Source organism: Pipra filicauda, unplaced genomic scaffold, assembly GCF_003945595.2.
Source record: "Pipra filicauda isolate LSUMZ 115617 unplaced genomic scaffold, ASM394559v2 scaffold101_size5749837_pilon, whole genome shotgun sequence".
NCBI classification, from domain to species: Eukaryota; Metazoa; Chordata; class Aves; order Passeriformes; family Pipridae; genus Pipra; species Pipra filicauda.
In genome coordinates, this window is record NW_024103452.1 from 2652921 (window position 1) to 2677673 (window position 24753).

The following is a 24753-nucleotide window of genomic DNA, read 5'->3' on the forward strand; positions in this document are numbered from 1 at the left end:
TGCAGTGTCACTGAGACACGGAGCTGCTGGCTGGGCTGTGGGAGGTCCTGCACACCCTGACCTGTACTGTCCCCCCGGTTTGTCCCTTCAGCTCCCTGAGATGCCTGGGGACATCGCCTGCAGCCCCTTCCCTTGGAGGGTCACAAAGCCGGGTCACAAGATCACTCCTATCACTTGGTGCACTCAGGTCAGCCAAACTTCTTCCCTCATGAGCAGGAAACACGACCTAAGTGGTCTTACCTGTAGTAGCTTTAAGGCTGAGGTGTAAAGCCTGTCTGATTTCTCAGGCACTTGCTTGAAGAATATGTTTGAAATGTGTTGTTCATGGATTTGTTTCTTAAAGACCTTGTTTTTCATTATGTTATCAAGGCATCAGAAATTAATGTTGATGTCACCACAGTTCAAATTATTAATTTTAAATTAGATTTATTGCTGGAAATGAGTCCAGAAACCTTACCACTGGAAATCCATTAATTCTAATACAAATAAGGAATTAATCAAGTGAAGCACTACAGATCAGGTAGCAACAGAAATCAAGATGGTGCAAAATGTATTTTAACTCTCCACTCCCCACTTCTGCTGGGAGATCTTCACACTCTGACGACCCTCTTCACGTGCACAACCTGCAGGATGCTGTTGTTCAGTGGCCAAGTTGCCTATTCTAATTAGGTTAACCATAACACAGTGACCTTATGGTGAAACTTAGTTTGAAATGTATTAAAAAAAAAAAAAAGACAAAACCAAAAGGAAACCATCACTGATCCTATTCCAAAAGTGAGAGTTATTTCAAGACTGAATTTCAAAATTCAGTTGAATATATTTAGAACTCTGTCATGTTTTAACCTGAGCTGTCAGCTAAGTGCCATGCAGCCGCTCACTCACACACACACCCACCCCCGCAGTGGGATGGGGAAGAGAATCAGGAAAAGGTGAAGTCTGTGGGTTTATATTAGAAAAATTTAATAATTGAAAGAAAGTACAATATAATAATAACAACAATAATAGTGACAATAATAGCAATAAGGAAAACTTTATAGTAAATGCAAGACCCAGCACTGTGACAGCTAATAAGAAGAAAATTAAGTCTATCCCAGCTGAAACCAGGACAAAGTCCATTAAACATAGTAAAATATTTTCTGTAATTAGTCACAATAAATCAAGAGGAGTAAAGGAGGAGCAGCTCTGCATTAGCAAGTTCTTTGTGTAGAGAATGGGTCTCTACATGGTGCCATGAGAACTGGTGGGTTTACATCTGCTCTGCAGTGGTAGAAGTTACTGTTGCAGTCACAGGGTACTAAAGAGGCTATTGAGTGGCACGATTATTAACTATATTTAAAAAAAGTCTCACCTTTAATTGCAAAAAAAAAAAGTTTCAATTTGAATTTATGGACAGGAACTGAGCTCTTATAATATTTTTTTTCTCCTTAACCTCCATCTTATTGTGTTTTCTTTTTTCCAAACTGGATAACAGCATTTGCCAATTTTATGTGCATTTTTTATGTATATTTCTCTCAGCTCTTCTAACAAAACAGTATAATTAAATATTCAGATTGGCACTGCTCTTTGTCAAATACCGTTTAAGTCTGGGAGTTTGCCTTTGTTAAATTAATGGTATGTCATTTTTAGTTGTATATGTAACATGAAAACAAAATGGACTGTAAATTATGTATTGATAATGTTTAATGCTATAGTTTTCTTAAGGCTTCAATTATAAATAAAAGTCAATTTTATATTCTATATGTTATACATTATCTTTTTTCTCTCATCACTAGAAAACACAGAATACTGAGGTGTCCTCAGTTTCCTGAGAAGTGCTGATTGCGTGGTCTGGTGGACAGTATCACTGCCCATGGCTAGGGGGTTGGAACTAGATGATTTTTAAGGTCCCTTGCAAACCAAACCATCTGATCATTCTATAATATCAGCTTAAACAGGAATGTGGCTTTTATTCCAGTAGGATTTATCAGCAGCCAGCACCTCTGTGGAACAGGAGTAATTTTTTTCAATCTTCCTATGATATGGAAACTCAGTGTTGGTCTGAAATGATCAGGCTGTACCCAAGGCTTCAACTGACTGCTAACGGGTGTCTTATTGATACTGTTTCTTACCTAGAGGGGTTTTTCTATTTCAGTCAGCACATCAGATGAAGAGAGGAAAATGGATTGAGGCTCTGAGCATGAACAGCTAGAAAAGTCCACAGTCTTTCAGATTTTCTTTGATTATTATATCTGTGACTGCATCAAAAACAAATTTGACATTCTGGGTGTCCGTGGCACAAGTCAAGTGACAATATATCTCTTTATCTTGTTTCCTTATGTTCAAGTCTAGGAATTGTTTCTTGATGTAGTTTGCAGCATCTTCAAATGTGTTTTGTCCTAGTGGAAAAACCAGCAAAAACAAGAGAAGACACAATTTCAACTGGTACTTCCTAAGAACTGCAAAGAGACAAGAACTTTTTTTTTCTGCCTTTTTTTTTTTATTTTCTACTGGAATTAACTTCATTAGGTGTGAAAATTTTGTATCTAAACTGCTCCCCTAAATCTAAATTCCAAAGCCTAACCAGAAGTCCTCATTTCTGAAGCGAAATGCTCCTGAGTAAGCCAGTGTGAAACAGTGAAGGACCTTCAAGAGAGAGAAGAAAGTGAGAGAAACAGAAGGAAAACTGAATGCACATAAATTCAAAGGGATTCAGACAGATAAGAGACAAATTTGGTGGGAAATATAACAATTAAGAGATTAAAGAATTGAAGAAGGAAAAAGGGAAAAAAATCAAGTGCTTTTGTATTCAGTCTTAATTTCTTCATGCAGCTTTTCTGCCTTTTGGTAGCACTCCTTTAGAGCAACAGCAGGTGTGGACACTGGTGCCACGGCCTCGCTGTAAGTCTGGAGCAGGGAGCGGCTGCTGAGAGCCTTTGCTGGCTCCCATCCTGTCTGAGCCTCGGGCAAGGGTGAAGTGGTGTAGCTCCACTGAGTCTAGTACATCATGTCTGATTATCCCACTGAGCAATTTTGGGTTGCTGTGTTTATTTCCTGAGAAATGGAGTGATGGAGCTGTTTTTCAGGTAGTACACAGAACCCATCTTCTAATAATATGCTTCATTCTGGACACTCCCTATCATAAATACATTAGGTTAATATTAAAATATGAACTGATTTTGGTTTTTCTCTGGCACTTCCTGACATAGCCTTATATATTCTCTTGCATCAGCTGGGAACATCTGGTGTTATTCTTATTTCCAGTAGACACTACTGTGACATACAAAAAGAGGCAGACTTCTTTAATAGAACAAGTTCTCAAAACAGGGACAAAAACTTGGATTCAGTTATGATGTGTGTGTGAGTGGTAAGTTACTGCACTGAAATACTGGCTGGGTTCATCACACCACACTTCTGAAACTTCTGGGTTATTCAGCTTCCTCTACCACCAATGGAGAGAAATAAGCATCTCCAGAGAGAAAGACGAACCCACCCAAGGGTAAGGAGTAGGTGAGATGAGTTGAATTCTGGCAATGTCTGTCTCACACCATTCTTTTGTGAGAAAGGCTAGATGCTTAGATAAGATGCTGAATATTTAAAGGGTTATATATAGGTGACCTGAGTCAAAGTCTCCATCTTTAATGCATGGCCTGCGCTAATCATCTGAATGTATTTTCTTCTGAACACTCCAAACTTACCATTATACTCGGGAAAGCAGATATTCAGGTGAACTTTTGTTATTTTCTCTTGAAAGAGGTCTTTTTTGTTTAGAAACAGCACAATTGAAGTGGCTTCAAAGCACTTGTGGTTGCAGATGCTGTCGAACAAATGAAGGCTTTCGTGCATTCTATTCTGTTGAGATGCAAAAGGTAAATATGAGAGACTGACAAATCTCATCTCCGTATGTCATTTTTACTGTAATGTTCTTTACTGGAAAGAACCAATACAGTGTAATAGCCTTTAAATGGTTATCAGGGAACAGGAATAGTTCTGATATGCCATCAGAAAGTACATTAAAACTTAGAAGCAAAAAGTGTTGTTTGTCTCTTCTGACTCACCACTTCTTTATCTTCCACCAGAACCATGTCATAGGCACTGAGTGCAGCACAGAATATGATGCAAGTAACTCCCTCAAAGCAGTGAATCCACTTTTTTCTCTCTGATCGCTGTCCACCCACATCAAACATCCTTTGGAGAAAAAATAACATATGTACAATGTAAAGCACTAACTAGTAAGGATGTAGTCATGCTGTAACACACAGAGTCAACTGGAGATGAATGACAAGTATTCAGCTTTTCCAAATATCGATCTGTTTCTATCCCAACAGGTCAAGGAGTCCTATGTGTTATTCATGGCTTTGTAGTGGGCACAAAACAAAACGTAAAGGCTTAAAAACCTGCATGTAAGAAAAACATTCAGTACTTTCAGGTGGGGCTCTGCATCTCTGTATAAGGGCTCAGTGCAGTACTAAGACTTGCAGACAAGGATTTATTCAGGAGAGAGTTCTGAAACATCGGTAGAAGACCCTTAAATTCGGTGTCATTTGCTACTTCATGGTTTTGCTTGCAGTGAACTGACACATTGGTCAATAAGGCTTATGACTGGAAGTGAGTCACAGGTTGACCCACCGGTTATGTGTAACTAGATTTTGCTGTCTGCTCACTGCTCTGGTGTGAGATCACTGAGCTTGCTATACAACCTACAGCACACCTCTGTAGGGAGGTCTCTGCCCTATCAACCTCATTAGTTGTTCTTTAAGCAGCAATTCCTGCGGAGTAGGAATCCCTTCTTTTGTAGAGAGGGAACTGTAGGGGTGCCCTTGTTTGCATTAATTTCCTTCACACTTTGCCAGGAAGTAGTACTTTTAGGTAGTCATATGAACTTTAGATGGACTCTTTATAAGGGATCCAAAGCCAATTGAGCACACCTAGATGGGATCTAGTTAGGGCCAAACTAGGATGGAGCTGTCATCAAAGCTACCACTGTTCTGCTTAGCCCTAGCTTTCAAAATTCCCACTTATATTTGCAGATACAAAATGTTTTCTGCCTCACTCACTTCAGAAGAGGGACAAGTGTTTGGTGAATGAGGCATCTGTTCATAGGGATTTTTTTATGCATGTGTGGCTTGTGACCCAAAGCCCAATTCGTACATCACCCTAAACTCACTCTGAATGTGGAAGTGTTCCTCTCTTTATAGATGCTTCTATGGTACTTATCAAACTGAGTGCAGAGTCATCAGGATCCTCCAGCTGTTTTGCACTGCTCTGATAATACAAAGTAGCAGTAACTGGCTGGTTAAAATGGATTTATAACTGCTCTGCATCCCTACAGCAGCTCAAATCCCTCAAACTATTTTGTGGTGGTTTTACCTCCTATTATTCAACTGTCTGCAACTAGCTGAATTTAGTCACATAACACTACTATAATGCATAGCAGAAAGGGTAAAAATGCTGGGTTTGTGTCTGTGGTGGCATTAGGAACATGCCATGTCTGTTTACAGACACTTGGGTAATAAATTCTCAGTTGTGCTGCATTTCAGTTAGACCTAGACACTAATGCTGGTATTCTAATAGCAGGACTGATAACATCCATGTCAAAGACTGTTTGCATTCTGGTGATTTCTTTCTCCACCCTGAATTTCTTTCTTACATAAACTATGATTGTAACTGAAGGCACTCAAATTTCCAGTATACAAAGCTGTCTGGAAATATGTTAACCAGAGAAAAAGAATATGATATCTATGAGATTGTACTACAGAATTCGTGGGTAAGTGCTGAATTTTCACAAGTGACCAGAATATTAATAGCAGATAATAATTTATTTGTAGGGCATCTACTTCAGAATCTCATCTTGTATATGTAAACTCTGTTATGTCAAAGCATCTGTGTGGTACTGTAGAGAGTTTGGGGAATCTTTAATTGGCACATGAGGACAAAAAAAGAAGATGAATGAAAAATGTAAAAGTTATAATGCTCATGCTTTATAAATCTGTCTGTCTCTACAGGCAGTTTCTTGTCTAGACTGCATTCCTCAGTATGCACCCCAGCCTTTAAACTAAGAATTAAATGGATTTCAGTCCATAGAGAAAAGCATTATAGAACACTGAAACTACCATAATTCATTCAAATCCATTTTCATGTGGAATTGGATGTTTTTAACTGGTTCACCAAGCATAACAAAATTTTGAGTAAATGTATAAAATATTTCAGTCAAATTTCTCAGAGGCATTATTTTCAAAAATTTTTTCCGATCATTTTGCTTTTCATTTTAAATGAGCATGAAGGCATGCATGATAATGTTGAAATTTCCTATGGGACAGAAATTTATTTATTTTTTTTTCCAAGTGTAGGGCATTGCAGTGCTAAGAGCAGTTATTTCCATTCTCAAAAGAAGAGTGGAAGGTTGAGAGTGCATGCAAATTGATAGTCATCAAATGTTTTTGCATGCCGTTAAGGACATTTAGGCAGGCAAATTTCATAAATGTCACAATTATTCAAATGGGAGGATACAACTAATGCTTTTTAGACACTTACATATGTAAAAATGTCCTCTGAGAACCCAATATTCTGAGACTTCTGTATAATGGTTCATTATATGCTCAAAGTTGGAGTACTGATAGTAAAATATCTTCTCTTTTTACTGTGTCAAAATGTTAAATAAGATTGGATTCAAGGATATCACAATGGGATTACCTTCATTATAATAGGTCAATGCCTTTGAAAGAAAATGCTTAAGAAAGATAAAACCCAAGAAAACTGTCAAATATGGCTTTCATACCTGAAGTTCAAATCCTTGAAAGAAAACTGAGTCTCTATAATCCCAGTTGTCTGCACTCGGGAGTGCAGAACATCTTGCTCACTGGGCACATAGTCTGACATTGCCAACCTGTCCAAATCATTGAGGTAACTAAGGAGAGTGAAAAAGAAATGGTGGTTGGTGAAATCAAAAGGTGAAAAGTACATTACACAATCACTTCATACTGAGCCACTTTTAAATATTTAATGTAAATTACACATTTAAATACAATGCTACTGGGTTTTATACAACTTAGCTCCACAGTCCAGAGCTTTCCTTTTTTTTTCCTTGCATGTAGAAATGTAATTTAGTTGTACATAATAAATATCTTCCTGAGAATTTCTGTTCAGGACAATCCTTATTTTCCTCAGGGGTGCCAAAAAACCACCTTGTCAGGTAAGGGGGTTTGGTCATTTTGTCTCAGCAAGTGGGGATTTCCACCACAGGGGAAGAACCACAAGCATCTTTGAGAAGCAGATGCATTAGGAGTCACCACAGCATCTCAGACTGCTGGCAACAGTATCTTCCTTCCTAAATGAAAGAGAGAGCATAATATTTTGGAAGAATTAACTTTTAGGGGCTATTTTCCCTGTAGACCTCTCAGTTTACAAGCGGAAGGTACATGGTAATTTTAAAAAAAATAAATTTTGTAATCAAAACCAAAAGCTTCAATGTAGCTGAGGGTCCCCTGCATTAGTATTCCGATAACCCCCTGGAAAGGTATGGATTACTTGCCTTTATTTCTGGCATACAGAGATAAAATCTGCACAAAATGAGAATCCAAACCAGATCTTCAAGCCTGCTCTTGTCCTACCACCAACGCTTCACCTGTGTCTTCAAGGAGCACAAAGCTTTCTATTAATGGCTGGACAGGGCCTGTGAATTCTACTGGCTGGTCTAGGAATCTCTGGAGAGGTTATGAATTGCCAAAAGAAAAAGAAGAGGTGATGACTGGGTAACTTCCTACCTTTTAACTGCTAATATTCAAAGAAAAAACAAAGCCAAAAGCAAGAAACCACATATAGCAGTTGAAACATTTTCAAGCTTTTTGGTGTCCCAGTTGGCACCATTCCATTTGCAGCCTCGTGTCTCTGACAAAGTAAACACTGTCTCTCTAAAGTTTATCAGGATTCAGGCCACCTTTTTTCCCTCTCTACACTGTCTGCCCAGCATCAAGTTCTGCTGTTCAGTTTAACCAGAAGCTTCCAAAACAAACCTCACAGCTCCTCATCCTTGTCTGCAATATTTAACAAATCTGTAAAATAATAATAATTAAAAAATAGAATAAAATTGAATAAAATTAAATAAAATAAAAAAATTAAAAAGCTAGAATCTTTCATTTGGATGTTTCCAAGTAATGCTTCCAAATGGGATTTTCTCATTTTAAGTTGAATAGACTGTATCCACTCAGCAAGGAGTGCTGATCTGAGTAATTCAATGTTTGTCCATTATTTGAGGCCAGGAAACAATGTGGTGTTTTTTTTTTTTAAAAAAAAAAAGGCAATATATCTCTGTTTCTCTGAGTAGGGCCTGAGGCAAACTCATCTCAGCTCACCCTTGTGGAAGGAAGCAACAAAAGGCATTTTGCTATTTACAAGGCATGTAAGCACTAAACCAAACACTTTTATGTAAAATTGCTTATAAAGTTCTGATAGTTCTTAGTTCACAAATGCCTAAATTCAATTCAGGACAGACAATTGTAATTGCATACAAAATTAGACCAAGTTAATTATCTAGCTAATGGAGCAAGAGAGGGAACTTCAGACTCCCCCTAAAGTTGTAGGCAGCCTCAAGGGGAGACTCTGCAGACCAGCTCTTCACTGGCAAAGGAGGGAATGGAAATTATTAGGTCAATCCAAATGCTGATCTTTCCTTGGCCTGAATTAGGAGACATGAGTCCTACCCTGAGAGGCAAAGGACTGAGTAAGCAAGATGCACCATGTACTACTGGTAGCTATACAATGACATTTAAGGTCACAATATATAATCTTTCTTTTGCCCTTTCCTTACTCATCACTCCCTATTAAAACAGAATTAATTCCAGGTGAGTCTAAGGAAGAAATTCCAGACAAATTTAGTATAGAGGGAGTTTTTCTATTATTCAGAAGATCTCATTTTTTTCCCAATTAAAACACACAAAGGAAAGGCAGTGATCAAACTTCATTAGCATGAATTAATAATGAAAAGTCTTAGAGAAGATAACCTCAGAAAGTCAGAGTTTGCACAATATAAATCAATATTCTTTGTAGGAGCTGATTCATGGGAGCTGAGGAACAGGGTTTTGGTTTTAAAAGAAATTGAACTGCAGCATTAGATGGTTAATTGACCGTAGCTGGCTTTGAACTGATCATTAGAAGCACAGCAGCAAGGGCAAATATTGTTGATTTTAAAGGTTCAGAGCCAAAGGCTAGATTTTAGAAGCATCAGGTGCCATAAAATGAAGACAGAGGATTAGCAGGATTTTCAGAAGTGTTCAAGCAGATTAAAAACATATCGCTGTAGTGGCTTTTAATGTAACTCTAGCAATAAATAGTGATTACAGACACAGTCTATATTAACTTACTTAAATACTGAAACTTATTGCAAGTTAAAAAATGACAGAGAACATAACACTGAGAGGGAATTAGTTTAGACTCTCCTGTCTTCTTTTCAGAAAACAAAACCTAATCTGCCAGGCATAGTGTTAGCTGGTAAAGAGGTGATTTTTTTTTTTTAATGTAAAGAGGTGTTTTTCCTTTTAATTTTGATGGTTTGTTACAGGGTTTTAGTGCTGAGAACTGCAGTGGGGCCTATCAGAAAGGGTATGTTAAGAAAAAAAGATTGCCCTATTGCTATAGGAATACAAGGCTGCCATAAAATACTGTCAAATAAAGCATAAATAAATACAGGCAGTATTTTCTTTGCTTAGGAATCTTGCATTCTTCATTCTTGTTTGGAAGATATAAACAGATAAAGAATTTTTAATATTTTCGTGGTATATCCCCTGTACTATCTACAGGTACTGAGTTGTGACTGCCCTCAGGTTGCCTGGCTCCCAGCCCAGCCTCCAGCCATGCCTTTCCCTGCTGAGTAGAAGGGACACCCAACACCTTGGAAGGCTTCACTCTGCAGGTGCCCTCAGCCTGCAGGAGGAGCTGCAGGAGCAGGGAAGCCTCCAAATGCAGATGGAAGATGGACCTCAGCTGGAACAACCTTCTGCCCCAGGTCCAGAGTCAGACTTGCACACCTTGGGAAAACTCATGGTCTTGTATGAGCTGAGCAAGAAGACAGCAGAGCAGGACTGTAGCCTGAAAGAACAGCTATAGAAGCAGCCAAGCCAGGGAGTCATGAAAAGTCTAAACCCACTGAGTCCAGCTAAGGTAAGAGATGTGCCCCAGCTCAACAGTGACCCTTCATGGGGTCAGAGCTGAGCATCCTTAGTCCCCTGCTTATCTGTCTGCCACCTCCCAGGACAGAGAGGAAGCTGAAGCAGTCAGGTTAGAGAGTGGCTGCAGCACCACTGACTCAGCTGGATGCTGACATTGTAATGGCCCACCTATCCATGCAGCTGGATTAGTTTAGAGGAAAGTTTTTACAGTTTTCTCCAGGCTTACATTTAGCAGCTTGAAATGTGTACAAAGTACAACTCTAGGTAGAACATAAGCCATTTCAATTCACCCTTTCCCCCATTTTGTCAGTCTTAGAATTAGCCAGAGAGAGAACAGACCCTTTTTTTTTTTTTTATGGTTTAAACAAACACAGAAACAAGTTGTTCCTTAATTTCACTTGTTTCCTTTAGTTAAACATTTCTAATATGTCATGAACATTAGCAAAACACCCTCATTCTTTTTCTGGTTAATGAACAATAATTTCCATTTGCTGCACATGAGGGGTAGTTCTTGTCTCAAGCCTTCCTAGCTGTCCAATGCAGCAGTAGCCAGCTGCTCAGCAGCTGCTGTCACCTACTAGGCTGCCGAGTCACTGAGCTGGTACTCTGCTGCCCTGGCGAAGCAGGCCTGGGTCCCGCCGTCACGCCACAGCTGTTTGATGAGCTCAACCAATTCAGAAGACATGTTGCCATCCTCCAGAGTTGTTGCCATGGCACACAGCTTCCTTTCATCTTCCTAAAGAGAAATTTCAGTAAATATTGTGCAAGCGCGCTGTGCCCCTCCACCTCCCTGAAGACGTGCTTGGTTTATAATGAGTTGCAGGGGAAAAATTTCTCATTTTCACTTTTTTTTCCAGGTAGCTGTTCTCGCCTGTGTGTGTGTAAACATCCTTTTACAAGCTCACTTCCCTTTAGCTAGTACCAAGGTTAGACTTAAATCATGATACACAGAGTTTCCATCTTTTTTTTTTTGTTTTGTTTTGTTCATACAAGGTCTCTGTTTCATCTTGGCACAAGTATTCACAAAAAGTCCAATTTGGAAGTAAGGCTTTTATTGTAAGAGAGAGTACTAGGGTATCAAAAATTAAATTAGAAAGGATATTTAAAGTTAACTATATCTAAACAGAAATCTATAGATAAATGTATTTTTGAATGTATTTGAAAGAAAAAATTTCTAGCTTTAGGCCACAGTGAGAAATGTGACAAAATGAATATAACTAGTGAATGGATTTCCTATATGTTCTTTTATGTGGGGAAGAAAAAACCTGCACCAGAACAAAATCCCAAATATTTTAGATATATTATTCTATATTTTCTTCCTTTTGTAGTCAAATCAAAAATACTTCCAGTAGTCTATTACATTAAAAATATTTCTTTTCAGTAGTTAACAGCTTAGGGATGCACTGTGAATAAAGAGCATGATTAAAATAGAGTCATTTGATACACTGCCACAGCAGGGGATAATTATAAAATATAATTCCTTCCTAGTTGTATAAGTAGACAACTGAAGTGACTCTCAGTCAATAGTTGCAACAGTATAAATGGATTCTGATAGACACTGTTTTGGCAGGGAGTATGTTTTATTCAAAAATAGAAAATATCTTCACAATAATTTATTTTAGGAATGTGCTATATCTTTATCTCTCTCAATAGAAAGTGAAGTTTATGGAACCTTCACAGAAGTCAGAAACAAATATGAAACATTGCATGTTTTCTGAAATTTTGCAGAAATTGAGTTAGTACGGGGAAAAAAAAAGGGGGAAATTACCACTAGAAAATTGCCTTTATTGGAAAAAGGAAGGTGGGCAGCTCTATAACTGCTCTTCTACATTAAACCCCACCATCTCTTTTTACACCCTCATCCTCTCATGCAGTGCTGGGATCAGCAGAACTGGGTCACACTTTCTCTTGTGTGCCCTGCATTTGTCTCCAGGGTTCAGCTTCAAGATATGAGTTTGAATGTTCTCTCCTTCATGACATATCATGTAATGATTACAGTTATCCACCTACTAGGTTGGATTTGTTGGGTGAATGACCTCCATCAAGAAACCTTGAGCTCAGAGCCTCCGGGTGCGGGGTAAATGTTCATTGATTATTATGCAAAAGGTGGCAAATGTGGATTTTGGTGCTTACATAATGAAGGAAGATTAAGCAGCAGATTGAGCTTATCATAAACCTGATTTATACAACGTTTTGTTTCTCACTGTCATTTGCACAGACTTCAGATGATTTTCATATTAAAAATAGATTGGAATGAGCCTTTAGAAAGAAAAAATTACCTCCTTTCCCAGAACAGATGTTCTCTAAATTAAGTTCCGAGGCCCTTTAAGGACCAAAAAGAGAGATTTGCAGGCAGACCTGGAACATGAGTAAACCCATTGCTTTCAAGACCAAGATAATCCCAGCCCTTGGACTAGACAACTTTAGGCAGTTAAATATGGTCCAGGACAGAAAAAAAGCAAAGTACAACTGAAATCAAAGCTTATCTCAAAACAACTCAAGCTTACCAATGGCTTATGATTTTATGTGAAAGGGAAGCTAATTTTTTGGGGGTTCTTGGAAGAAAGGGCAAGGTTTAGTGGCAATTCAAATAAATGTGACCAAAATTTCTATTTTCTTTAAAACTCACATCCAGATTGTTCTTACATATTTTGAGGGGGAGAGAAGACAGGTACTGCAAATATTTTATAAAGTTGTATTCAACCATGTTCCTGGAGGCCTATTCTGCAATGACAATAAGAGTGCGCTGACTGTGCTATAAATGATAAACTTACAAAACCTGTGTTTTCTGCATTTGATTATATATAATGCTAAGAAATGAACTGGGCTATTTAACAAAAATTTTCAATTCCCAGTTCTCCAGGCTGTGAAATCCCTTGAAAAGAATGTCTATGAAACTGGCATAGAGTGAGCATGTATAAATATCTCAGAAAATTTGGCAGGGCTGAGAAAAGAGACTGAAACTAGGACACAGGAAGAATATATTTTAATTACAGGTGGTAAAGAAAGTCTGGACCACGGGCTAAGATATCATGGGCTAAGCCAAGACCTGTGGCTAGATGCTGCAAGGTCTAGCTGTCTTAGGCCATGTAGTTTGGTTGACAAGTCCTTATGCAGTACAGCACGTTAACATTGTCCTATTTTCTGTGTGCTGCTTTTGGGCTTTGTTAGGCTTGTTTGAATGACTTGCATTCATGGAAAACATTTAATTTCTATTTTTGTCAAATGCCTGTGTGAGCTTTAGTAACCTCTCAAGCTTTTGTTTATCATTTTTTAGGTCAAAGTACCACATGTCACTATAATGAAATGTAGATTTTGGAACAAGAAAAGCTCTTTCAGATAAGCAGATGTTATTCCCTCCAAGATAAACCTCTAGGGATTAGGCAGAATTTGCCAAAACTGGAATCAACTGCTATTCTGACAGACCTTTGAGAAACTCTCAGCAAGATCTGAATTACAGGCAATAGACTAAATCATTGCACAGAGAAGAAAAGTTTTTCCTTCATTTCTGTCCCTGAAAATTCAATGTGATTGACAAGAGATAGCAGGTCTCCTTGTCGTGGCTTTGCCTCTATGTCCCTGTGCAGAGGATTGACAACTGTGCCAGGAAAGTCAGACTCCACCTCCCCATGGTGCCAGCAGGCTAGTACTGCATCCATAAAACAGGGAGGTCTCTGCTCCAGAAGCAATGCCAAACTGAAAGGCTCCCAACAAGTCTACATGACCCTTCCTTACATGGCTGAACCCCAAAGTTTGTTCATAAAAGGGAAATATTTTTTTTACGTTTCCCAATAGCAATAAATGACTAAGCAGCTAAGAAAAGGTTCTGTTGGGTTTTGTGGGTTTTTATTGTTTTTTTTTTTTAATTGTGTCTTTGCAAGTTGATAATTTCTTTTGTAACAATCAAAATGGCAATTTAGGCAAAGGTTAGACCTTTGGGCATCAGTCTTGAGAAAACAAAAATACATCTTGTCACATGTAACTCAAGCAGTACTTGGTTTCCACTGCCATAAAGAAAATACTGGACCCTCTTTGTTCTACTAGTCTCTACTATTATACTATGAAAAAAAGGTGTTTCAATGTCTATTTCAAGATAAATATTATCATACTCACAGTTCTAGCAGGGTTTTCATAACTGATTCCTAACTTAGTCATTGCTTTCACAATAGACAGGATAGACTGCACGGTGTTACTGTAAACGATACGTCTGAACTCCATGCGTTCCTCGAAGGTGAAACCATCTTTATGGATGATCCTGGTGTAAAAAAAAAAAGAAAAAAAAAAAAGCTTTATGGGATGTATTCAAAAGAAAAAAGAAAAAAGAAAAAAAAAAGCGTCAGATCAGATGCTTTTGTGGTCAGCAGAAAAAAGAACTTAATCCATTTGGTCCTTGGAAAAACATTTATCAATGGTTGATCTGCCTATTCTGCTAGAACAGGGAAACAGCAATTTCTCCATCTATGTGAGGTTAAATCTGTGAACCCAATCTAACTGAACAGGTTCTGTTTTTTCACCTTGTGCATCAAGCAAAATTATCTTTCATAACCATCCCCATCTTTTTAGGGCCTTGAGCATATCTATATTTTGAGCATCAGTAGATATTGGCAAAGCCCAGTAGACGGATATAACTTCGATTGAAATCTTCAGACTGAAAAAAATGAGGTTTATTAATGAGAATATTATATTAATAGGAGTAAAATTTCCATGATTTTGGTGAAAATTTTATTTTCAGCAAAATTTTTTTTTTTTTTTGTATCAACCTTCTTTGGAAAATATTAGGCTTCACTGAAAAAAAACCACACCAAAACTGAAATTGGGTTTTTTTAACTGAAAAAAATTCCTTAAAAAGAAGTCATTGGTTGTGACAGAAAGATGACATTTTATATGAAAAATGATAATTTTCTGAACAGTTTTCCTGTAAAATAATTCATATTTGTGATCAAGTTGACAGCACAGGGCTTTAAATATAACTTTCATCTTTGCACTGTTCTGCCCCCTCCTCCATACTGTTAAGGCTTATCAGCCTTCTTAAAGTGCGCAGTTCAGAGGAATGTTTAATCTGCTCCTATTTGGGGAAGCTTTGAGCACAATACACTTCAATGGTTTGCTGAATAGGGAGGGTCTCCTGAATGGAACTTAAACCAGAAATAAGTTTATCCACCATTTAACTGGAGAAAAAGGATTATCAAAGTATTTGATGGATGGTTCTGAATCTGTCTTATTACAAGATGAGCTACTTGAATAATAGAAAATTGTTCTTATGACACAATATTTTTTATTTAACTCTTTAAAATGCATTGGCGAAGATATTAAATAGGTAGGGGAACTTAAATTCAGGCTAGTATTACTGCTTTTGTAAAACAGTTTCCTTGATTTTTACACAGGAAGAGATTGGTGCTTACAAAGTGACTTTTTATTTATTGTGCAATTGAACAATAACTTTATTTGAATGATGTTTCTTTGCATTTTATTCATATAAGCATAAACATTGTAATAAGTTATTAGCTAGATAGCTTATATTACAAATACCAAATTCAGCAACTTATATGCATATTTAGATACTTACTTCATTTGCTTTACAATAGTGCTCTTCCCTGACTCTCCAGCACCTGCAGAAGGGGAACGTTGAGAAGATGTGATTGATAGATGAATAAGAAGCAAGTACTAAAAATAACTTTCTGGAACACAGAATTTTCTATCTATGAAGAAATGTACAGATGTTTTAGATTCCCATTGTACTAACTATAAACCCTCTCTAGTGTCCAACTGGATTTAAAAACAACAAAATCTTGGTACAAATATTAATTGTGGAAAGGAAAGGGACACTTAAAAACAAAAGAAAGTTCAGCCAGTTAAGAGAAAAATATAGACTTTTTAATTAGCAAGGAAGTGAAATATGGCTCATATTTTGATTTCATCTCTGGCTGATGGGCAGGAAGACATGAACAAGCTACAGCTTCTGATAGTGTCCTATTCATTGCGTGATTTGTAGCTGCTGATTTAATGTGCATTATGACCTTTTATAAGCCAAACCAGCACATGCCCTTTAGCCAGCCTCTCTGAGAAACTGGAAAAGCAGAATGTGGAGACTTGCATGTGGTCAAGCTCATGATGCAAAGGCAGCACATGAGCACAAGACTTGACCCTGGTGTCCTGCCAGTTCCTCTGCCCCGTGGTGTTCTGCCATGAAGTAGTGTGGCTGGGAGTGGGAAACCTGCAGAGCAGCACAACAGTTCCAGCTTGGGAATGATTCTGCAGGAAAACTGTCAGGTTTTTTTCTGCAGGAAAACAGCTGTCAGGGAGGTACAGGTATCTGCTTGCACAGCCAGTTGCAGAACTAGGGCATAGGTTTGACCAGATTATGTACAATTAATTTGCCTTCTTATCTCATGGCAAGTGAGTAAGCACAATGTAAACTGTCTCCATTGGAAATCAACATGAGTGACTATCAGCTTTGGTCAATGACAGTGATGAGGGTTGGCAAGAGCCGCCCAACAAAAGATGGATTTTGAAAGCACCTAAAGAGAGGATTCAACTTTGAATGTGAATTCATGGGACAGGATTCATCACTGCTTTTCTCTTTGTAGATTATTACTTGCCTCACAGGATGGTGTCAAATACTTCTGACAAAAGAGAAAATCTGGGGCATAGGTTTTTTAACCAAGGGCTTCTCAGTGAACAGGACAAACCAATTACAGACTTTCCAAACACATTTTGTAAAGCTAATAACATTCAAATGGCAAGGATTAATTTACTCAAATGAATCACAACAGATAGCAAACCACATGCAAAGCATTTTCTGAAACCCATGGTGGTAAGGGTAGAAATGCAGGAGAAAAACAAGCCCATGCAAAACGGGCTGATGCTGCCATCTGCCACAGTTTGGAAAAAATGCAAATTCACTGTAGATCATTTATTATTCTTTCCGTGCTCTTCTGAAGAACTAGGTGGTATTTGCTACACTTTTTGTAGGGAAGAGAGGAGGCTGTGTTGAGAATTCATACATTCACCTCATGGAAAGATGCCAGGAATCATAACATAGAAATGAACCTGTCTTCCAGATCTGAAAGAAAAGTTAAAATAGAGTGGGAGGTGTAATTTATATATTTTGGATGCATTTTTCTGCCTCTGCTCTTCTTTATTTTATGATCCAATAATGCTTTTATCTAAACAACAGATGACTTTCAGACTTTGGCTTCGCTCTGGAGTGTCATGTCAGCTGTAGCAGCATTGAGTCCAACAGGAGTTGGGTCAGGAACAAGTTACTTTGCACCTGCTTCCTTTATTCCTTCCCCTTCCGGGGCAGCCTCTTCCTCTGGCCAGTCCCCAGAGTGGGACAGCAGGGACAGACCTGCATTTCAACCCACTGTAGTAGCCTTGTTCTTGCAGAAACAATGAGAATAGTACATAACAAAATACTTTATGTGACTACGCAGGGAACTGAAGGCATCTTCTTTAAGCCCAGATTTTCTAAATAAAAGACGAGAACTCAGGTCAAACTTAGTCTTGTCCTGGAGCTCAGAAAGTTTAAATGTCATAGCCCATATTTTACATTTCACATATTTAAACTCTAGCTTTTTCAAATTTCCCTCTCATTTCTGTCACTATTTCCTTGACATGGATCAATGCCCAGAAAATACAAGCACAAAAGTCTCAGTCAATGCCTGAAACTCTGAGACTGTTCCTGGGAGCTGAAATGCGTCCCCACTGCCAGTAAGGTTGACCCTTCTTCCCAGAGATCTCATTCACTGTGTCACAGGCCATGCCATATCCACCTTCAGTGAGGTGCTGTACACGCAGAACTTTGACTGGCTGTAACCTGCATCTCTTCTTGCTTTGGGTATTCCAGAGCTGCATCCCACCAAGTCCCAAGTCCATTACGGTTCTGGGCACCTTGGGGCTGAACGGGAGACTCAAGAAGAAGTGCCATGTAGCATGGCTGCAAAGAAGCTGTCCCCCAGCAGCTTGACACAAATTTCCCTGCTGCTCTGGCATTGCTCAACCTCTTCTCTGTAGGTCACCAAGGCATAAAGCCAGAGCAGAAATAGAGAAAAAACTGGAAGTGCCTTGAAAATGAGTGAGAATCTCTCAAATTCAAAACAGAACAGAACCCAGGTCCTCAGCTGTAACTTGACATTACTGTTTTTCTAAGCAGAATTTGTTAGAATGGCTGTGGAGAGTAGAAGCTCCTTTCTGGACTGGCATCTGCTGAGACATTGAAGAAAGTTCTTTGTATATATTAAGGTACTTTTGTGTCTCTGATCAAGAGCTATTATCTCTTTACAATTATTAACTATCTGGAAGGAAAGGTTTAGTTTAGGAAAGTTTTCATATTTAAAGGTAAGGAAATAAAAAAACCCTTATTGAATCCTCTGTTTGAAACCTGTCAGAAAAAACATTGACAATGACATAAACTAGCAAAAAGCAGGAAAAGAAAATATTCAAATTAAAATCAGAAAATGTTTCACACATCTGCCTGAGCCTTGTCTGTGCCATTCAGAGCTCTGGACATTGTGAACCAGACTAGAAATCCTATCTTCCTGGTCCTCTTACCAGACTCAACAAACTTACTCCACAAGAGAAAGAAACCAGAGGAAAAATCTAAGCTCTAACTGTCTTGAGAGAATGACAAACGCTGATCCACCCCCTAAATAAGAAAATCAGTGCATTCCCATCATTAGGATTATTGGACTGTCTTTGTGCTGTTTCCAGTTCAGGTGTTAACAGGAACTTAAACTTCATTACCACAGTAACTGATTCATTTAACTGGTTTTGAATACCTAAACTATAAATCTCTACACTACTACTTACTAGAGACCTTTTATAGTCAGTGGAGAAAAATATTTGCTACTAAAACAAACAGCTGCAATTTTTGTTCCCCTGAAGCAACTGTTTAAACTAAATTGTATGAGGTTAGTCCTAAAGAGAGTAAAGTGAGCTGAGGATGACCAGGTCTATTTAGGGTGAGTTTTGTCCTGACACTGAAAACTGTAGATAATGAGGACATGGAGTAATACTTAGAAAATAAATAACTTGAAAGTTTTAATGGTTATTTAAATTGAATCTAAGTTCTTATTCCTGTGAAACATCACTGTGAGCATCAGCTATTTTGGCCATATTTGAAATGTACACTGTACTTTGCACACCAATAAATTTCAAACTAGCATCCTGCAAAGCATATAAACTGCATGTGATGGGGCAGGCCAGATAGGGCCCTGATACAAAAGAAATAAAAGTTTCACCTTGGAATTTGTTCCAGACTCATAAAACAATCTGATTTTTTGGAAGTATAGATATAGAGACCAGATTTGTTGGGGGATGGGACAGCTTTGACAGCATGGGAACACTTCACATAAAGGTCTTAACCCTCTTGGTTCCCGGGCAACTTGTGAGGAATGTCAGAATTGACATAATTCTCCTCCTCCCCCAGTTTATTTGGGCATGTCATATAAACTACAGATCACCTCAGCCAGATAATGTGTTTGCCCAGGTCAAAGAACTTAACATAAACAAATGTGGTGTCTTTGTTTTCTGAATATAATTTCTTTTTTACTAAGGGACCCATTGGAGGGCACAGAGGCACCACACTAGATATTAATAATCATCTCAGGAATTGGTCAGTACACATTGGGGTTTTTACATTTTATATGTAAGCACAAAATGGTCACACTGAAAAACTTATGATACACATACCAATTTTTTTATGAGTGTTTTCTACCAATCTGCCTATTGCAAAAAGAAACAATGGTGACAGCTGCTCTGCAGTACAGAGGCAACATAAGGTCTGACTGAACAGAAACCTAGGATTAGGGTAGGACTAGGCTGGCTTGAATAGACCTGCCCTTGATTTATGAAGTCCAAAATTTGTATCATTTCTGACATCACCTCAGAGGTATGGAAAGATAACAGGTATAAATCCAAACACGGTAGATTTAGTCCTCTCCTATCTGGCCCTTTCACACAGTCCCTCTGGAAGGGGATACATGGTGCCCCTTATACACACTGTTTCAGCATCTGTGGGTTTAGGTGTTCAAGAGACACTTTCACTCTGGCAGTGCAATAGGCTCCAAACAGACTCACAGTTAATTCACCTCTTGCTTTTTTAAGAACAAGAAAATTTAATCTGTTAAGCCCATAATATTTTTTTTCTCTCTTCAACATGTTTTTTACCAAGACCTTATGATCTGTTGTAACAGCAGGAAAAAACCTTCCAAAATGTTACCCACTGACAAATTTGAATTTCTATCATGTATGACACAAGTAAAGGAAGATATTGTAGAAATCTATGAAGAAAATATTTCAGATTCAAATCATCATCTTGTCTTATGAAAAGAGTGCTTGTGTAGTTAAGGAAACTGAGATATGTTGAGATTTGAAATGAATTAAATAGAAGTCTTTTTCACATAGCTTGCAATGAATCTCAAAGTATTTTACTAAAGGTATCTCGAGATTGATATTAACAGTGTCAGAAAAAGACTGACTATATACATTAGGAAACATTTAAATCTACAGTCCTTAATACTAAATACATACGTAAGTTCAGCAGGGGCAGGGGGGGTTTGTGTCCTGGTGTAAAACAGCCTTCACTAATACAGTGAAGGCATAAAAGCTTGAAGATCAAACTGCTTAACTTATAAATTCCTCTTTATCTGGAAAATTCCTCTTTATCCTATACATTCCTCTTAAAGGATTTCTTACATCTTCCTCATAGATAAGGTTGGATAAGGTCAGAGACATGATGCTAAAGTAGATGGACCCTGGTTCTAACTTGATGTCCCAATTCCTTTTCTAACAATACATAAAAATTATTTAGACTTTATGAAAATTTAAATGAAAATATTGTTCTGGGGCTTTTTTTAACCAACTTAAGCTTGCCTCAGTAGGGACAATATTTTGTATAAATGTGGTACAGAAAATCTTTGCATTCTCTGCTGGACTGAAAAACTTTGTAAGCTGCAATCTGAATCCTGATGGTACATAAAGTGTCTCAAATTGTTACTTTACATTATTATTTGAAAAATCTGCACGATTTTCTCTTATTTATTTTTGAATAATAATAGATTCTCGACAAGTATAAATAGACTTTTTGTATAAGATACAAAACAACAGAGTTAAGTTGATTTACTGTATCTAAGGGATCTAGTTATGTCTGAGTAAATGTCAGTTTAAAAGCATTTGTAAGCACTGAGGTTACAATGAAGGAAAAATGAGAAACAGTTCAATGATCAAAGGCTGTTTTTCTATTCATTGGGAGAAACCAATGTAAACTCTTATAATAGGTATCATACTGTTAGAAGAAAAATATTAAGACAGTGGAAGTGTTATCATGCTCTTGGATATTCATGCATAGTACTAAGGTAGAGAAGATACAAGAATAAAGATGTATAAAGAAAAATATTTTTTTTCTTTTGCCATTAGAGCCTCTGGCTGCTAATAAATTGATCATAGTGTGAATTAGAAGTAGTAGCTTATGAGAATTTTCATCTGTATTCATCTCAATACTTTTCATTCCACTCTCCACAATATCATTTTTATACATCAAAAAAGCCATTCTAAATCACTTTCTGCTTCTGCAAAAAATGAAGTGCAACACTTTGGAAAATAAACAATATCAACCTTGTGACACTTATGGATTGTAACCAGTTATCTTACTTAATCCTCCTGCAAATGAATGCGTATGGATCCATGGGGAAAAAAAAAAATCTGTGCTATGTTTTGTAAGCAAGAATCATAACATTTACTCTAACAGTAAGTTTTCACTTAAAAATTTTCAAAGTCAAACATTTAAAATTGAATACATACAGTGACATGGCCATTTCCAGCCTATTCCTTGTGACTTCATGAGTGGCCACGACCAGAAAACATTTCATACACATGTTATAGAATTGTCTTCTTCAATTAAAATAGTGAGGGGTGGGAAATTCACTGTACTGAAATATAATTCCAGAGCTAAACAACCCCTCAATGGAAAAGAATCATTTATTCTATTTACCCAACAGTAGCAGTTTGACTGTCCTGGCTTCCCTCTCTGCATCGGCTTGGAGTTTCTTTTCCAGTTCTCTGGATCTCCTAGCTGACTCCTTGCTCTCCGAACTGGCTCCGCTGCCCATCTTGAGGTGTTAAAAATCCTGTTTGTCCAGCTGATATAATTCTTATCAGAGAGGTTGCTTTAATTCAGAAGGACAACAGCCTGAGCTTAAAGAGAATTTAAAAATCCCATTCAACCTCTGTGGTCAGCCTTCAAATCAAATGGTCCTTTTTCACCTGTCACATGACTTGGAGATGCCACAGTCAAGGATTTACATAGGGACACAAAAATGTGGTGTAATGATGTCATAGAATTAAAGTTATCCATTCAAGATCAAACCATGGTCTCTTTTTGTTCACAGAGGTTCCAGTTTCACAGGTTTCAAGGAAATGTGCAGGATGTCTTGAAACAATAAAATTGGGAATGACTATGATCATGGTAAAATTTTCAGCTCCTGAATCAGTGTGTACGCCCTGAAGCAAAAAAAAAAAAAACCAAAAAACACAACCTTTAGATATCTTTGAAGCATTTACATATTTTTTTTCATCTTTCTCAGTAGTCATAGCGCTAAATATATGTATTCTTTATTTACAAATGACAGAATTTGAATTTACGTGGTCAAGACATTTTTATTTTGATCTATTGACTAGCATGCAGAATATTTGATGCATTTTCATACTATGTAATGGTAAAGGACACTTTAATTTGTAACATCTTTGGAGTATTTTTCTGCAGCCATTCCTTAATTAATGTAATATCTTTTCTATTTTTCTTAATTATTTTATTAGCAGTTATCATTTTTGGCTGAAAGCACCAAACCTCTTCTTATATGAGAGGACATAGGTCAGATTCTCCCCTCTGGCATGATAATTTCATCTTAATTTCTTCATAATGCAACAGTATTATAGAAGCATTTTATAAAATATGATGGAAATATTACTTGACATGTGATGTTAGCAGTATATTGAGAAAATATATCTACTGTAATAATGTGGCAGTGGAAAAAATGGAATTACTGTTAGGACTAAAAGATACAAAATACAATAATACACCAAGGTGCAAGAATATAATTCTTTCTAGTATCACACTTATTCACTTTACAAAGTATTTCAGTTGTACAAAAATAGAAACATGAAATTATATTACACTTCTGCAATTATTCACTAGTACTAATCAATAACACACTGACTTTACAGTATGTAAGCATATGAGGTTCAGCATGAAAATTATGTTAAAGGGCAAAATAAGTATGAAGGTAATTTTCAGTTATGTTAGAAGGTTTTTTAAGTCTCCTTGCACTGATTTGCCAGAAATGAACAATTGTCACTTGTTAACAGCTGAATTTTTGCATATATTTACAATGCAAGAAAATTCTCTGTTTTGTTAAGCTTATATTTCTACTTTGTTTATTCTTTAAAATAAACCATCATATCAGCCATAGTAACAACTAATTTGTTTAAAAAATTAAAATAAGCAGCTTTGGAAGTATGATATCAGTGTCAGGTGTTTGTTTATCAGAACTGTAGCAAGTACAATGTTCCTATGGATTTCAGGAGGGGTAGAAAGTAAGCCTGTTTGAGCATTTCTAAAAACTTACAAAATTAAAAATTAACTGTTATAGTCACAAATCATGGAGATGAACATCATCTCTAGATTAAAGGCCCAAATCACTACTGAAATGTTCCAGGCATTTACTAGAATAACTGTTCATTTCACATTTAATTTTTACAGTATCAAACTGGAACAGAGTCATGGTAAATTATTCAGTTCTATGGATAGAAAATGGGTGTAAATAAATCATCATTTACATCATTTTTCCTAGAAGGAAAGCAATGGAAAATTATTGTGTGTCCCATAGTATAGGTTTCCTAAAATTCTCTGTCATTATTATGACTACATACAGGAACTGGCTTTAAATAATTAGATCTCTGAATCAAGCACACTATAAAGACAATGCGTACAAATAAAGACTAAGTATTTCACAAATATGCAGCATCTAAAACATTTTATTCATTTGATTTCGTCAGTTCTCTCTTCAAACTCTTTATAGGTTGCTGAAAAAAATCCACAGCAATCTGTTCTCCGAAGAGTAAACAGGATTCCCTTTTGAGTTGGACATCCTCCTCCTCCTCCTTTTCCTCCTCCTCCTCCTCATCATCACTAACTATGTTTTGGTTTAGAAAATTTTTGCTGATGATTAAGCCAGAAGTAATAGACCGCTTACAGGGTTGATTCGAAAATGTTTAGTGATATCTTTTCTCTGCCTCTTCTGGGTACAATAATAAAATCATGGTCTCTCCTGCCTTCTTTTCTATCGTATCAACCACATTTATTTGATATGGAATTCTTTGATAATAAGTCTGGAAAATGCTCCTTTGAAATCATACTTCGTAAAGAGTATTAGTTTTGTGGTTGGAGTTGTTTCTGGTGATGCACTCTAGGTGGTGCTGATAATATAGAGTGTACACTAAAGCATTATGTAGCTGTAAGCTCCAAGAGACTGCCTGAAAGGCTGTTTCAAATGATCTGTTCAGAAGTGATGGATTGGGAATTCTGAATCCCAGTTCCAAATTTTTATTTTGGAAC

The 24753-nt window shown here is 37.3% G+C and overlaps 1 protein-coding gene across 1 annotated transcript; it reads right to left on the minus strand.

The window, feature by feature from the left end:
• Positions 1-2184: 2184 nt before the first annotated feature.
• LOC113992577 (guanine nucleotide-binding protein G(t) subunit alpha-3-like) lies at positions 2185-24293 on the minus strand. The gene is made up of 9 exons (XM_027730015.1): positions 24285-24293; positions 22132-22249; positions 15706-15748; positions 14253-14394; positions 10718-10875; positions 6755-6883; positions 4035-4164; positions 3675-3828; positions 2185-2375 (listed from the first exon to the last, which is right to left on the minus strand). The coding sequence occupies exons 2-9, from the start codon at positions 22247-22249 to the stop codon at positions 2185-2187; spliced, it is 1065 nt and encodes a 354-aa protein (XP_027585816.1). The 5' UTR covers positions 24285-24293.
• Between the last annotated feature and the right edge of the window lie 460 nt (positions 24294-24753).